Source organism: Anopheles stephensi, chromosome 2 (genome assembly GCF_013141755.1).
Source record: "Anopheles stephensi strain Indian chromosome 2, UCI_ANSTEP_V1.0, whole genome shotgun sequence".
NCBI classification, from domain to species: domain Eukaryota; kingdom Metazoa; phylum Arthropoda; class Insecta; order Diptera; family Culicidae; genus Anopheles; species Anopheles stephensi.
In genome coordinates, this window is record NC_050202.1 from 88,677,657 (window position 1) to 88,694,103 (window position 16,447).

At 42.6% G+C, this 16,447-nt stretch overlaps 1 protein-coding gene across 9 annotated transcripts in view; it reads right to left on the reverse strand.

Annotated features, from left to right (window-relative positions):
• Positions 1-10,336: 10,336 nt before the first annotated feature.
• The window catches only part of LOC118505137, a 51,128-nt gene continuing 45,017 nt past the window's right edge, over positions 10,337-16,447 (reverse strand). For all 9 annotated transcript variants that reach the window (XM_036040479.1, XM_036040485.1, XM_036040484.1 and 6 more), the window contains one exon: positions 10,337-16,153. Coding sequence is in view for 1 of the 9 variants with exons in the window: in XM_036040483.1 (XP_035896376.1) it covers positions 16,151-16,153 (3 nt within the window). In the remaining 8 variants the exon portion in view is untranslated. The remainder of the gene's footprint in view (positions 16,154-16,447) is intronic.

Sequence of the window (16,447 nt, forward strand, 5' to 3'; positions counted from 1 at the left end):
ATTTCATCTGCTCAGCAGAAGCATGATTGTATGGTGAAATGTTGATGTCCTTGTACGGACGACTCATACGTCAATTTTTATATTTTTTTTCTATAATTGGAGTATTAAAACAAATTTAAGCTCCATTTTAGACTACTTTATGTTTTTCGATTGATTAAACGTAAGCCTCACTTTATGTGTTCGATATTTGTTTAGACCAGCTTAAATTGCTCGTTTTCACTCATCGTTCGCTGGCGAATGGCATCGAAAGATTCCCACGATTCTTGCATGAATAGCAAACAACGGATTAAAGTAAACACTAACACACTTCCATCACGTCCGAAAGCTTATTTCATCTAGAGCTGTTGGATTTAAAAAATACCCAGCATCGCACTGCCCTGATGATGGGCGATGAATTAGATTCACCTGATCCAGACTCCGTTACCGTTGGATTTCTCGGCTAGCACACAGCATTATGGTAGCTTCAGTTTCATTCGAGTCAACACAGTTAGAGCTATAGAGAAAAAAAAACGAATCACACAGAAATTTCACCCATTACGTTTCCCCGGTTGGCATATGGTCCGTTGCCCAGGTTTTCGAGCCAGCACTGCCGTCGCATAAATCTTGGTGGCCGTGAAAAATGAGAAGCCACCTCGAACTAAACCACTCGAATGTGGTTCCCGTTTCTAGCTGTCGCTGGTCGCGTTTTGTACTGATTGATCGGTCAATCACCTGTTTGATTTATTTTTAGGACGATCAGAAGACGGTAGGTAAACAGAGAGGAAACTGTTTATATGAGTAGTCTAAGCTAGCTCACTATTTTGTTGCTCTCTTTTTTCGCTAGTTTAATATGAAAATTAGGTCATGGTAGAGCTAAGCACTTATTTGATTAGGAATTTTAGAGAAGAAGTTGAAGTGCCCTTCTCGTGCTAGAATAAATTTAGATTAAAGTATCAAAATCGATTCTGGACGTGTATTCTACAAATTTCAAGAAGGCTTCAGAGTTCTACTCGCAATCTCCCCATCTCATTTGCACAATCTTCGCCAGCTACCAGCTCTGCTCCAGTTTTACAATTCCGATAGGCAACCTTCTAGCATAACGAACTACCTTTCTCCAGCAACGACCTTAATCGAAATAAAATTATCTTCAGATCGCCCGAAAGCTTCACTTTAAACAAATCGCACAGCGAATGCAGTGGCCTGCAACGAACCTCTCGCATCGAAAACGTTCAAGGTGTGCGTCTGAACCATTCCTAGCACATAAAATACAACTGTTTGGAAAACGAAGAAAGAAACACAATACACATGGATCGGATGGAGAAAGAAAAACTGATGGAAAAAAAACCTTACCTCAGGCCCGCATAACAGCTACTTGCGTAATTAATAATTCATTTTACCACTTACCAACGTACCGATCCACGTTGCGCGATTCTTCCAACGTTGTGAGTGGAAGAAAAAGGCCAGGCCCTAGAACGCTGGACCCGCAAGGTGTACCAACACATAAAGATACAGGCTGAAACACATCTTCGCATGAGAAAAAGCGCGATTCCCAGCGATGATCATTCTGTAGCCGAAAACTGACCGCCGGACTCACCCCGGTTCGCATGTTTCGATTGCTTTAAGGGTGGAAAATAAAAAAGCGAGCCCAACACCCACCAAATAAATGCTTTTCGTTCTATTGGATCGTTTAGTGTCGGGCAACGTATCCGAGCAGAATGATTTCGTTTGCTATTGGATGGTCTACCATAAACAAGACGGTTTTTTTCTGTGTGTGTGTGTGTGTGTGTGTGTCTTTAACCATTAACATTTAGCTTGAATTAAGGCATGATCTTGGGCAGTTTCCTTCCTTTCGATGGTACAAATCTCCGAGCCCAAATCATTAACGATGCAAAAGAAGACAACAAACAAGAGAGTAAAATAGCTAGAGTAGCAAATCCCCAACTTGTAAAGCGGTCACATAAAGCGCTGAACGAAGATAACCCAAAAAAGGGAATAAAGATGTTTTGATGCACAAAAAACAAACGCAAACATTACGAACATTTCTGCTCGAAGGTGAAGTTTCTCCCTCAAAAACACGCCAACACGCTCGAAAAAGCCACGCAAAAATGGGTGGTAGAAATGGTCTTCCCTTCAACTTTCTACCAGCCCTAGAAACAGCCCCAGCAACTGCAACAACTACCCCGTCTGGCGGTCGATGCTCGATCCGGCCTGCAATTGTCGATTCGGTTGGGTTGTAAATAGCATTCCAATTGGTTCGTGCAATGCAACGTGCATTTATGTTGCACTCACTCTCACTCTTTCTCTCTCTCTTTCTCACTCTCCCAATCGCTAGACACCTAACGCGCACAACCTTGACTTACACCTACTCGCCACATCCTTTCGGTTGCATGTGTTCCATCCGGCCCGTGTAACATACCTGGCCGTGTTCTTTTTTGTCTAGCTAATTTTTGCTCCCTTCAAGAAAGCATCGAAAGCACACTGCATAATCAGTCGAGCATGAAGAATCGTTCATCAGCCCATTGCCTGGGGGGGGAGGTACGGTCGAACGTCGGTAAACACCCGCCACAATCTACCGTGAGCACCATTATCGGCCATAACGAAAGATGTTTTCCTTCCCTTCTTCGCGCGATTTCTTCACGATGATGAATTGCTCAAATGGCGATAAGTTTCGTCCAACATTTTATTTTGACGAATAACTACCGAATGAAACTGAACTCTTAAAGCCTTAACTAAAAAGTATGATAAGTTAGGGAAACATCTCTACCGAACGTTAGTGCAAAGTTAACATGAACTCCATTACACTTAATGCCAGATCAGCGGATCCATTCCAGCGAATGCTTTTACAACCGAGTAAATAAAAATGGTGGAACCAGAGCTGCAGATTGAAGTGCAGTTCGAACAGTGCGTTCTCGCAAACGTTTACTTTTTCTTCCGCCACTTCAAAATACAATAGACTCCGATGTTGCCCTCCGGGGCTATCAGTTGAGACGGTGTGGAGTCGTCGTCGTTTGTGCGGGCACGAGAGTTTCCGGATAGGGTTTAACCATAACTGCATCCGTCCGTACGGGCATCGTTAAAAAGGTCAAGCGAAACGGTACAGTTACCCCTTAAAGATTAGACGTCAATTGCTTGCACTTTCGCACTGCTAATCGAACGATCAGCGTGAGCTCGCCGCTCAATCGATCACTGGCTTTTGCCGTATTAAGGTCGTTGCGCTAGATAGAAATAAGTCTACCTTTTAACATCGGGAAGTGCATGACACTTAATGAGAGCTCTCACAATATTTTCTCTTCTTTAAAAGCAATTTGAAACATTCAGCAATTTTAAATATCCTCACGAGTTTCTTGAAGCTAGCTCTGATCTCAACTATCTGTGTCTATCTGTGCAATGCGTTGCATTCTCGATGATCTAACCCACCCAAGTGACAGGCCAAGTCCCCTCGGCTAGACTCATTGGGCTTCGTTACTGACGAGTGCATGAAGTCAACGTAGGTCAATTAATTACCACAACTTCCTCCGAGACTATGCGACGGCAAGGCGGCCCTGCTCCTTACCATCGTCGGACCCTTGCTTGTCTGTTTAATTGAAGATATTATCAACGGCTTCGTCGGCCGTGGCACGGTACGACCCCACGGTCTAATGCTTCCCATACGCGGAACGAACGCGAGAACCTAACTAGCATGGCAAGAATGAAACGATACAGAGGAAAGCAAAAAACGCACTCCGACTAGAACGACCCAAAGCGGGCTAAACACACACACACAGACACACACAGACTCATGCAGACATCCGAACAGCAACGTTTAAGCCATTATCGACCGCTAAAGGAAAGCAGGAAGCGATTCTTTCCATTCGGCGGATTCTCTGCCCATCTCTGCCCATCGGTTGGAAGCTTTTGCTTTTGCGGCCCGACCCATCGCAACATTCCCACTGGCAACAATCCGGGGTTTTTCTTCGACCCCTGCAAGGAAGATGAAAGTGAATCGGTAATTTAACTGCCAACGTGGAAGCCTCCCAGTTGGAGAGGAAATGCTCGACATGCCCTACAGTATGGTGGCTACCGTATCCTATTATACGCATCCTGTGTGTTGCCCCACAATGCGAACGACGCACGAAGGGGAATCTCCGGAAATTCTTTCGCACTCGCCCCGGAGGACATCGGGAAACAGTGCTGCAAGCTGCAAAAAAGCCGGAAGAAGCGTTTGCAAGCCGTCGTGTTGGTATTCTAGGGATCCACACGATTCTAGGGATCCCAGTTCTGCTGGTTCCCAGCTAGAGAGATTCATATTCCAGCGTTTCTTGGAAGAGTAAGGCATAGACCCTTGGCGACGCTACAAACACGTGTTTTTGATCTTTCGAGCACCTTGCGCTGAACTTGATGTGCGCAATATGGGGTGAGAAGCAACATAATTGTGTGCAACTTCCCGCAGAAAACACTGGCTCGGAGTGTGTGTGTGTCATTGCATGCCATCATCAACGATGGCTAACACCTATCAACGAAGCAAGTAATAGCGGACACTTGTGTAGCTAGGGTTGCCACGGCAGGAGGAAAATTAAATTCTCCCCCAGTGAAAAACAGTTTCCCTACACCCTCGCTGCTTGCGAACGGTAGCGATTGCCGAGGAATGGCGATATCAACAACTTTAGCTCTGGTTTCACACTGCACTACTAGGTAAATGGCCACAGATAAGCGCGTGGAAAACTTTTCCACCACACAAATACACACCCAGACCAACAAAAAAAATCAAACGAACTCCAACAGTTAGCTAACCTGGGCGAGGATGGTTTACGTTCGCGAACGTAGAACACCCCCACAGAAGAAATGGAAGCATGCCCGGCAAAACGTGAAGGCCACACAAACGGAAGGAAGATGTACGAGAACAGAGAACGGAAAACTAAACCCAATCCAAGCCACCTACCCGACCCGGCGTTACCGCAAACCCGCACAGAGCGGTAAAAGCAGCCGAAAATAAGGCCGATGGAAACAGGCGAAAAAGCAAAACTCATGCTTCGCTCGTCTGCTGGTACGAAGGGAACACGGAGAACACGGAGAACGGAAATGGGATACAAGGAAGGTTGTGGGGGGGCGGTATGGGAGGTGGTACGCAGGTGATTTGGCGGAGGAAAAGGTGCGCGCACATGGCAACCCCCCCAAACATGAACCGGGAAGGGTTGAAAATGGAGCGAATTCGTGCCACCAGCGAATGTGTGCGAGAGGATGAACACAGCGATGCGCTCTCGTTTGGGAGAAACCAATTTTTCGTGAGAGATAGAACGATTGAGAGAGTGAGAGCGTGAGCGGATGAACGTTACGGTTGCTATGGAAACGGGGGAATCAACAAAAAACTCATTAGGGAGTGTTTAGACGACGTCAACGCTAGAGTCTCATCGGAAAAGGGTAGGTTAAACTGGAAATATTAAAATTTAAAATGAATAACTAATTTTACCAATAAATAAAAACTTACTTATTTTTGGTACAGTAAAGCCTACAGTACACACTTATAATATTGCCAAAGACTTACAAACATTTCACAACCACCTCGAAGACTCAGTTCTGTCCTCCAGGATTAATCTAAATAGAAGATCGGGCATTTGCTCCCCCATTTTCCCTCCCAACTCCCAGCAATTGATTTGGTGTTAAATATCTCCATTAGAACGCTAGAACAATAGAGCGAGAAGGGTGGAGACGGTGAACGCTTGCTTTGCGCTAACAATTAATGTTCCCAACCAGCGGCATTGTTTGCGATACAGTTCTACTTTTCGCTGGCTTGCGATGTTGATTATTATGTTGGTGGGAAAACTCTGTGGGCCCGATAATTAGATGGAAACGGCATCGGTTAGGTGTGCCACGCTCTGCCGCCGGATCTCTATTTGCCGATTGCCCCGGAGGGGGGGGGGGGTGGAGAGAAAAACTGCTCAGGAAAAGGAAAGGCATGGAAAGCAACATAACGGAGGTTTTTCTGTTTTCTGTTACATATTTCAGCGCGTTCCGATGTTTAGCTTTTTTTTGTTGTTTTTTCGTTCTGCGCCATAAAACTCGGGTACGGTGCGAAAGGCGTGCTAAAAGCTCGATACAGAGAACAGAACGATACGGGGAAAAGAGGTGATGCTTAATGATGGAACAGTAACAGTTGTTGATACTTATAGCTTATTTTATTGAAGGTTAGAAATGATGTAATTGAATGATATTATGGCAAACTTGTTTGTCATTGCTATAAAATTCGTTCCATATTGGCTCCTATTATAGTAACTCATGGAGGCTAAAAACTCCGTAACATTTTTCAATACTCCAATCTTTAAAATCGTAACCAATATCTTGAAATACACCAACCAAAAAAAGCATGGAAGTTACACATCAATAAGGCTGCAAATGTTATTTTTCTATTCAAATCTATATCCTTGTTACATACCTTTCCCTAGCACACGCATATCCACCAGGTACGACGGTAGGTACTCACTTTTATCTGTTCATTAATAATAAATCCCTTTTGCCGTAAGCCGCTAGTCTGAGAACAGGCGAACGGATTCAGCAGCAATTTTTGCTCAAACGGCATTCGAAATACGAATGTGGTACGAGCCGAAGCATTCTATGCGCACTCGATGAATCATTCATGAGCGGGAAGCCCAACCGCATAAGGAAATGGGAAGGGGCCCGGCACAGCCATTGCTGATTTTGTTGCAAATGGAAATAGAGCCCATAGTGAGATGTAGTCAGCCGTCTCCAATTGCCAAAGGTACCGTGTGGAAGTGTTTGTAACCTTCCGATAATATGGGATTTTACTTATGTTGTGCTCCAACAACTCATAACGTCCATAAGTGTTAAATTCGAAACACACAGGTCATGCCGACTTCAAGATACTTCAAACTCTTTAGCTTCCTATAGTGCATTAGTCTTCTTTACCAGCTCTGAAATTGTACTACCTTCATGAGTATCAACTACGGAACTACGCTGGGAAAAGTATGGTCCTCTTAGCAACGATTTCCGTTGCCAGCCATCCATTTTGGAGCCGTTTCGAATATCGATATCGAAACCACCTCCGCTACTATCCCCAACCAACCCTTCACCACGGTTTCACCGCACACCTACCAGTTAGCAACCAGACCCGTCCCGTTACCATGGTGACGAAAGCTTCGAGTTTGCCATAAACATTAGGAGTCTCCTCACAACCACCTACAGGGCTAGTGGGCGCAATTGTTGTTGCCCGTAGTACGATCCATACAATAAAACACTCCCTCAAACCTGCACAGCTACAGAGGAGGTCTTTCGCTTTCGGGGAGGAAAAATGAAAGCAAAGAAAATACTTCCATTTGCCCATCATCGTCATCATTGCAGTTTGTTGAAAGTGGATACCGATGATTGCTTCGGCACATTAACCCATCGGGAAGGGTTGACTGCAAACTTGGAGCGGTACGGCCGAATTTCTGAAAGATTTTCTTCTGTTTTTCCGAAGAAAAACCGCAACCTTTCAGGGAGATGGCCTACACAAGCAGGTATTTGAAGGGGTACGGCGCAGTTAGTTGCCTGTATGGCGAGGAATCGATCGTCTAACACTTATTTTAGAATACTTTATAAGGATTCCAATGTTTTCAGGTATTCGCCTGTAGCCTCACAGAAGCTCAAACTATCTTGATGTCTAATGCCCATTATTAGCCCCATGCTTTTTAAACTAAGTCCACCGTGCTGTCAGTCTTAAACATGTTTAGCAACGCGGCCATCCATCAAACTGTCAACCATCAAATGACAATTGTTCATTACTTCTTTGTATCGAAACAATCAACGTGTTAAAATGGACGCATAATTATCATTCCAATCGCGCTGTCCCAGTTCCGATGTAGGTCAATACGGGCTCAATATGAAACTATTTTCCCATAAAACATTCACACACGACTCAATCTCGCGCCCGGATGAACAGGACACCCGGGGTGGATGGTAAACAATGGACCTCTTTTTAATTGATGCTATTAATAATTCCCGAGCCGCAATTGACACTCGGGTACGGACTCGCGTCAACAATCATTACTGACGTGTCAAGCCGGCTCAGCCAACCACGACACGTCAGGAAAGCACAATCCGGGATGACTGGCTAATGAGTTCAAGTAGAAGTAGAAATGTCAACTGTCAACATCCTTTAATACTCACCAAATATGTACCACCAACGATCTGCTCACCACCGAACGCTTGGGATGTTTTCCAACGGTGTCTGCTGCAGTCTAGACAGAGCTGCTTCGAGTTATCCCGAAAACACTCCAAAATCTTCACAACAGCAGGGACTTCACTTCGCACCGGGGAGTTCGCGTGCAGGAAATAGCTTTTGCACACGTATACTCTTACACACACACACAGAGACAGGAGGAGGTGGGCTGTATGTCCTTCCGGCGTACGTTGCGCTTACGTCACACAAAACGATGCACACAAACAAACACGGGAGCGCTCGCTACACACCCCCACGTTCGGGTTTCGTGGGTACCCTCCCTGGCCAGTTTTGTCTAGGATCGTATTCGACGGGTTTTCCAAAGTTTCAATTTTCCGCAGGTTAAAGGTCAAGCGAGTTGTTTGATCAAACTCGAAATGTCGCTCTCGTTACTAATGATGCTGCTTGTCGTTGTTGAAGGCCTAACCAGCAGACGCTAGTCTTATGATATGTATTGGGCTTTATTTCTATTACTTTGCACTTTAAAACTCTCCTTCGGGATTTCCCTTTTTTTCTTACATTTACACTTACAAGATAGATAGATATATTAAGCTTTCTAGTTGAACTTTTTACCACACAACATGTATCGCTTCGATGTTGCTCTGATGATATGTATCGGTTTCTGACGACTTACGGTCTAGCTTAGAGCATCCTAGGTCTACGTTTTCTTACAGCTATGGTTGATATGTAAGTGATATTTGTAATGCGTAGTAGTCGACTACATTGAAGTTATGTTTCTACCGCTCGGTGCATCGGAATGCAACTTCCACTTTGCACTGATGGTCCAGGGAGGTACGGTGGCATCCACTGTGCTTATCCCGCACTCCAACGGAATGTATACGCCGTGGGAATATCACTAGCACTTCGCCGCACCGTGTTACACCGTGAGTCGCTCCACTAAATGCAGTTGTATTCACTAATAAACGATGGCATACAAATTCCAAATAACCACACATACACACGCACACACTCGCCGTACGTACGCCGGAACTGCTCAATCGCTCACTCCCCCTCACACGCTTAGAATCCTGCCCGTCCTGGTCGTCCCCACAGTAAAAGAGGGTCAAACTTCTTATCGCAACTTAACCGTATCCGTTTGTGCCAATTGCTGCGCTGCTCTGCAAGGGTGTGCTCGCGTGGAAAACGGCCTTTTGTTTGCTGGACGAACCCGCTGGTGATATGGTGATTTGCGTTGGTGGTGAAATTTTGTTTGGTGGCAAAAATTTCGCAGCCCCGTGTAATGATTACAGCCGTTTTGCGTGCCGTGATGCAAAATTGTGAAGTATTGACTGATAAAATGGTTGCGATTAGTTGCGCGCCGGCGCGCCACACACCTTCAAACATTTTCGTTCCGTTTGCTGTCACGCCGGTGTGACAATTTTGCCTGACGTTTGGTACAGCGATGTGGCTGCGTACGTATAATCGATTTGAAAAAGGCGTGGCTGCGTACTCAGTTGTTTTAGGCTGCGTCGGTAGAATTGTAGAACATTAGTAAGTGTGAGTGGTTCAGTTGCATTTTAAAAAAAATTATATTAAATTTAATAGTTGGATTTGTTTTTCTTATTCATTGTTATTTGTGCCAACAAGACACGGTAAAACAATAACAAACAACAAACAAAACAATAACAACATTAACAAACAAAACATAAAATTAAAAAAATGACCTAAAAATTAAATTGATATTGACAGAAAGGGGACTATTTAATCTCACATTCTGACATGAAATGAAATGAGGAAGATATTCAACCACGCACGAAAGATCAGACGGTATTGAAGAAAATCAATTTTACGTAATACGTAGTACACCAGCTGGAGCATGAGAGACAAAGAGCCATGTCCCAACACAAAGAATGTTCCGTTTTCTTTACCAGAAGATCCCTGGAACGAAATAATTATGAAAGAACATATATACAGACAAATGAAAGTAGATCTGAAGAACCATTAGACCCAAGTAGCCAAAAGTCGAATTGATTCTCAAGATGCCAATGCTGTGATTATAGAAGACTCGATTGGAATATCTTACAGTAATACCATTCCTATTGGAACTTTGGATATTAGTCGGATACCAGATACCAAAGGAATATTCCAAGGTGGACCTCATAAGGCTGCAGTACAATATTGGTAGACGAATTCTCAAGGATAATGAATACACAAAGCGAGTAAAAGTTTTCGTTTTCAATCTCACAGTTTTATTGTCGTTTCTCGACATTTTCTTAGCCGAGAGGGGATACAGTTTTTTTTTCCTTTCTTTTATATATATATTAGTATATATATAGATTTTTTGTTTGTTTTGTTTCGGTATATTTATATATGGTTTTAATAATAATAGAAATTTTTGTATTTTACAATATTCTCTTGAATTATGTTCATGGTTGCGATCGCACCTATCGCTCGTTTAATCGCATCCCCGCTCCCTACGCCAGTGAGCAGTGTGTTCTGTGCCTGTCCGCCTATCGTATCTGTCTGTCTGTCTGTCTGCCTGACTGCCGTAAACGGTTTCTCGAGCGGCGATCAATCCGGTTCGTGTGTTCGTTTTGCCTGTTTTGCCATGTACGAGTTCAATGTATACGCGTTCTTAGTGTGCATGTTACTGTATACGGTTGACACTGTAAGTATAATGCAGTTTAACTATAAGGTTTGTGTATATTGTGTTATCCTGTTTCCCATTTTTGTTTTTTCGCATTTTTTTTTTGTGTGTGTGAATGTCGCTTCGTCCCGCATTGTTCTTCCTAAATGGAGTGGAATGTTTGTGTGTTTGGTATGATCATTGCGTCCTTGCGTCCAAACCGAAACGAAATGTACGATGATATATGTATGTAGAGCAGTGTGACCGTTTCCAAGCCTGCGTACGCGTTTGTTTCATTCCGTTTGGCGCATTTTGTGGTTAGTTTGATGTTTGTTCATGTTAGTTGATTTGTTTTAAATATTTATATAATGTTGTCGATTTTCGTTTCCCGATTAACTTCTAGTGTGAGACAAACAAAACGCATGACTCTAGCCATTAGCCGCGTACCATCTTCTTGGGTTCGTTCATTCAGCATTTACTTACAGCATTGTCCCAGTAGTGACGTGTTCTTTGTATGTATGTATGTTTTCTTCATGTATCGTGTATGTTTGTGTAGTGTGTATTTGTGTGATAATACTTAGTTTGATATAAAATAATTTTAAAATTTACGTTTTTTTTACTTGCATGGCTAACCTTCCACCGTCCAGTCGTTCATCATTGGTTCTTAGCTACGGGATACTAGTTGATCTCATGTGTCTCTGTTTTTGCCTAGCTTTGTACAAACGTTCACCCATCTCACCACGACGGAAACGGGCAAATGTTGCGGTTGTATTTTGTGTTCCATTGTGTTGGGTTTGGATTGTTGATTCATTTAATGGTTTAGTTTCTTTATTTGTTTTGGGTTTTTTGTTCAATTGTTTTGTAAATTATTTTACTCTTTGCTTAACATCCCATTTTGTTTTATCTACTAACATTTCTATTTCCCCGTGTTTTCCCTCCCCAACCAAACACTTGCGTACACATGCTCTCACTTGCCAATAGTGCGGCCATTTGTTATATGTTTGTTTGCTTTGCTTTTCGCTTTGTTTTGATGTTGATGCTACTAGTGCTCCCCGGTCCTATCCGACACTCCTAACCTCAACAGCAAATAATCGATATAGTGGTAACATTTTTCACTTCCCTGGATTCGTTTGCACGTGCGTCACCCGCCCGCCCCAAAACAAAAGGGCGAGCCGTTCGCGCCATTTAAACGTCGCATCCACACAACTGGCAACTGGCATGTTCCAAGCAACCTATACTCAACATTGCAAATGATAAGCAGCAGCGTACAGCGATTCATAAGAATTTGCTCCAAAAACTTGTTCCTGGTTCCACGCGTGCCATCTTGCTCCTATCACGTTCCTCCGCAAATTAGGCATTCGGTCGTAATCGTTTGGAGCATGTGAAAACTTACCCTTAAATAGGAGAACAATTAAAACATTAGCTTTGCATATGCATAACACAACACTACACCCTAAACTATGCGTTTTTGTTAATTTTGTATTCAATAGGCCTCAATTGCTGTTTCCGAATTAGTTTGTCCTTGGTTTTCCTTCCTCTGTTTGGCGTGGTGCTTTTTTACAAGTTGTCGATCGTTCCATGGCCGCATGGACTTTTATTATACTGCAAAGCACTTAAAGCAACAAATTTTAACCCTACCCTCCTGTGAGTAACCTTGTTCATACTCGTTTGTTCTCTTGCGTTTGCATGCTCAGCGGGGCAAAATGGTGCAGGATCGTCCACGCCTGCGGACGTGCGGACCTTAGCTGGTACTAAGCGTATTACGGTTCCAGATGAAACAAACTTCAAAAGAAAATATGCACAACGATATCCTTAAAATCAACTTTAAGCTCACCCAAAAAATAAAACACTTTTCCAATCATCAGCCTTTTTTCGGGGGCAAATGGGTTCGTTGGATTCAAAATCGCCGTTACTGTTCTTTGTTTTGTTGTTGTCGATAAACCAAAGATTATCCAGAAATTCGCGGGAAGAGAACAATCGGTTGGTCCTGGTATTGTTTTTCTAGCTTCGCCACTCATCCGAGTGTCCCAAGGCAGCACGAACACGTGGCTTTTGTTTTCGTTTCTTTTCGGTTTGTTTTTCTTTTTGTTCTTTTGTGGCGTTTCAGGAATCCATTTCCACTGGACGGATCAAACATCTGTATCTGTGTTAATCAAACACTCTGTTTTTGCCAGAAAAATAAAGCAGCAAAGTAAATCATACCACGCTGTATAGTGTCCAAGTTTCGTTGTTTAAGAAGTCATCGAGAAAATCGGACAAAAGATCATCTTCAAGAACACATCAAATTAAATATGTCCTTCGAAAGAATCCTTATTCCTGGTACTTAGAGAGAGGAAGAGATAGAAAGAGAGTTGTGAATGAAATCGAGTTTTAAGAAACTGCTAAAGAAGAAACGCAACTAAAAGGAGGAGCTTCAAAGCTGAAATCCAAGCACATCAAAACCGATACCTTTGGTGCGTTTTCGTCAAATCTTCCATTCAATTTTCTTGCGTCATTGAGAAGTTAGTTTGATTGGCTATATGATAATGAATCGTTTCTCAAAGTTCCCTGTAGAAACCTGATCTTATTTACAGTGCAGCAAGCTTGCTTGCCTGCCTTTTTCCCACCGTTAAGCGTTTCCTTCGCTGCGCTCCTTCCTTATTTGTTAGTTTGTTCTTGTTTGTATTTTACTTTGTTCGTAATTTGTAAGACAGCTGATGCTCGTTGCATTGCGTTTCCTAATTTAATTTAATTATGTTGAGGCTTTTGCTTTCAAAACGGGGGAAGAAATAAGCTTCGAGAGAAGAGATTGAGAGAGAAATAGAGTGAGTGTGTTCGTGTGTGTGTGGAAGAGAGTGACCAAGCAAACCCATTCTTAATGGTAGCTCCAATGTACTGTTGGACACTGCTGATAGGTGTATTGTTCAGGGCTGGAGCAAGCGTCGTCTACACACTTTCATCGTACCATCATTCCTTTCTATGTACAAAAACCCAAACGCAACCAAACGATATTCTGGTGATGACGAAACATTTTCCATGCGCAAGAACTAACAGACCCACTTGGAATCCGAAACAGACAAATAATCATCGTTCAAAACTGACTCTCTAATGTTGGTGTTTACGAGGGAACGAATGTTCTGTGTCCTCCCGAAGAAAAAACAGGCATACAGCGCCATTTTTTTGTGAAGATATTGAACTTTGCCAAAACATTGGAATGCCAAGATCCTCACTTTAACAGTTTCGCAAAGAGATTTACTTACTTTCATCACCATCCTGTATTGCACCGGCAAAAAAGCGATTAGCGAACTTTTGCCTGAACATCCAACATATCCACCAGAGACAACCCAGAGCAAAAGCATAACATACACACACATACATATACACACGCGTCTGAGCGGCCGGGGTGGCCATCGGCCTTTCCCTTTGCGGTAATATGGTTGATTCAGGATTCGAACGGTATTCTTATTTCATGCGCCTAGCTAACCCTAACGTTTTCTCATACTCAGCAAAACAAGTGCTGCATCCTATATAATGTTGTTGTTCTCGTTTTTTTTGTGTGTGGTACCTATTCCTTGTTTTCGGTTTTGTTATGTTTGTTTTATGTTTTTTTTTTATGTCTTCCTATTTTCTTTTTCTTTTTTATTCATTTTTTCAACTTTCATTTTGTGTTCATATTTGCTAAGAATTGTCTTACTGATAAAGATATGGTTTTTGGCTCGTTTTCTCATTCCATTGGTTTAATTTTTTATTTTCCTTTCTCGGCAAAAGCACGCATCCTGACCGCCTTTTTGCTGGGGTTTTTTGTTTGCTTTAGTTTAGTATATAGTAAACGTGCATTAGCATTCATTAACTACGTCCCTTCTCGTCAGCTGGTGTGATGATGTTTTGTAAATTGTTTTAACATTATGATTTGTTCCTATTCTCTTACACCTTTTCCCATTCCTTTCGCGTCCATCCCGTTTCGCAAGCCGTGGAGCACGAGAAGCTCAAAGCTTTTACACTGCTGCTGCTGCTGCTGTTGCTGCTGACGCCACAGTTTTGATGGCCGTTCCGGTACTTTCCTCTTATTGTGTAAATGCGGCTTAGTAGCTGATTTAGAAAGCATGACTTTTATTTAAACAGCGTCTATTCGTGTGCTAAGGCAAACAATATGTTGATTTTAGTTTTGTTTTGCTTTGTTTTTTTTTGTTTGCTTTGTTGCTTCGTTCATATGTCATAAGGTATGTGTGAGAGATACTAGTGTTTGAATGTTGCTGTGTGTGTGTGTTGTTTGTGTGTATTCGATTCACATGAGTTTGTTTATTTAACTGATTCGGTTTATCGTTTGATCACTTACCTGACCTTCTAGCTCAATCTACCTATCCCATCTTAATCGCTCGCACAAGCCATTTTGTACTTCTGTCGTTCCTCGTGACAAATTTGTTGCTGTTGAGCAAGAATAACCCAGTTTGTGGAACATTGTGATGTTATGTTTCATTTCAGCTGGACAAGTATTTGATATTTAATGCCCCTCTTTGCCCTTCGAAGGGCCCTCATCTCACGCCAGACCGGTTTTATCCATTCGTTATCCTTCCTAGCTGCTCTAACTGTATCCGGCGGTTCTGCCTTCCTTTTCCTTTTAACGTTTGACTGAAGCATATACTTATTATAATAAGAGTTATGATTTTTCTTTTTATTTTATTCTTTAACCTCACCCTACCCTTTCGTGTCTGTCTGTGTCAAGTGTGTTTTGTGTTTTGTTTAGTTTTGGTTTGGTTTCAAATATTACAATTTAATAAATTCACAGATTTGAGTTTCTTTTTTTTCTCCTCCTACCGCCTCGTTTATTTCACTTTCGCATTACATAATACGCTTGTGAAAAGAACTTTACTTTGTTTTTGTTCTTCCTATTCTTGCCTCTGTTTTGTATAAGTTGTGTTTCAACATGTTGGGGCTTCATATTTGGTTGAGTTGCCTCACTTTGTTCCTAGTCTCATTGTCGACTTACAACGAATATGCTTTACAAGAGAAATGGTTAAAGTATGGTAATGGTAATGGTTTTGATTAAAACAAGTAATATCTAGCTCCGCATCCCGCCCAAAACACCGGTTGATATATGCGCTCCGACTGCATCTCTACTGCCACAGCAGATTGGTTCCGGTAGTGGTGTGTGGACGCTGGTGGGCAGACCCCCACAGTTGGCAGCGCAGAACCGAGCGTGCCAGTAAGTGTAAGTTTTCCAGTGCGTCCCTGCGTACATAAGGCCGTAACGGTTTCGATCGCGCGCGAACTAGCAGACACGTGTTGCTGTTTTCCTTTTGTTTTTGCTTCAGCGTTTTCCACGTTTCCACTATCGCAGACGTAGCTCACTATCACACCCGCCTCGTGATGCATATTCGGGTGTGAAGTTCGCACCATTTCCTTGGATACAGTGCAGGTTAAGAAATAAGTTTGTCTTACTGTAATTAAAAGTACGGAAAGAGTGCAAAACGAAGAAATGAGAGAGAGAGAGAGAGAGAGAGAGAGAAAGAAGAGAGTTTAACTTTTTTCAAACATTTATTTAACGTTGTAGTTTGAATCTTGCATCATTCAGCATAAGAAATAGCTACCCTAGCGATTTGGAATAAGATAGACGCTAAATGATTGATCAACAACCTAACAGACGTTTTATTCGGAAATGAAGGTAATATGAAACTAATGCGATTGATAGTGAGACGATAACAAATGCAAGGAAAACAAAACTGCACGTGCAT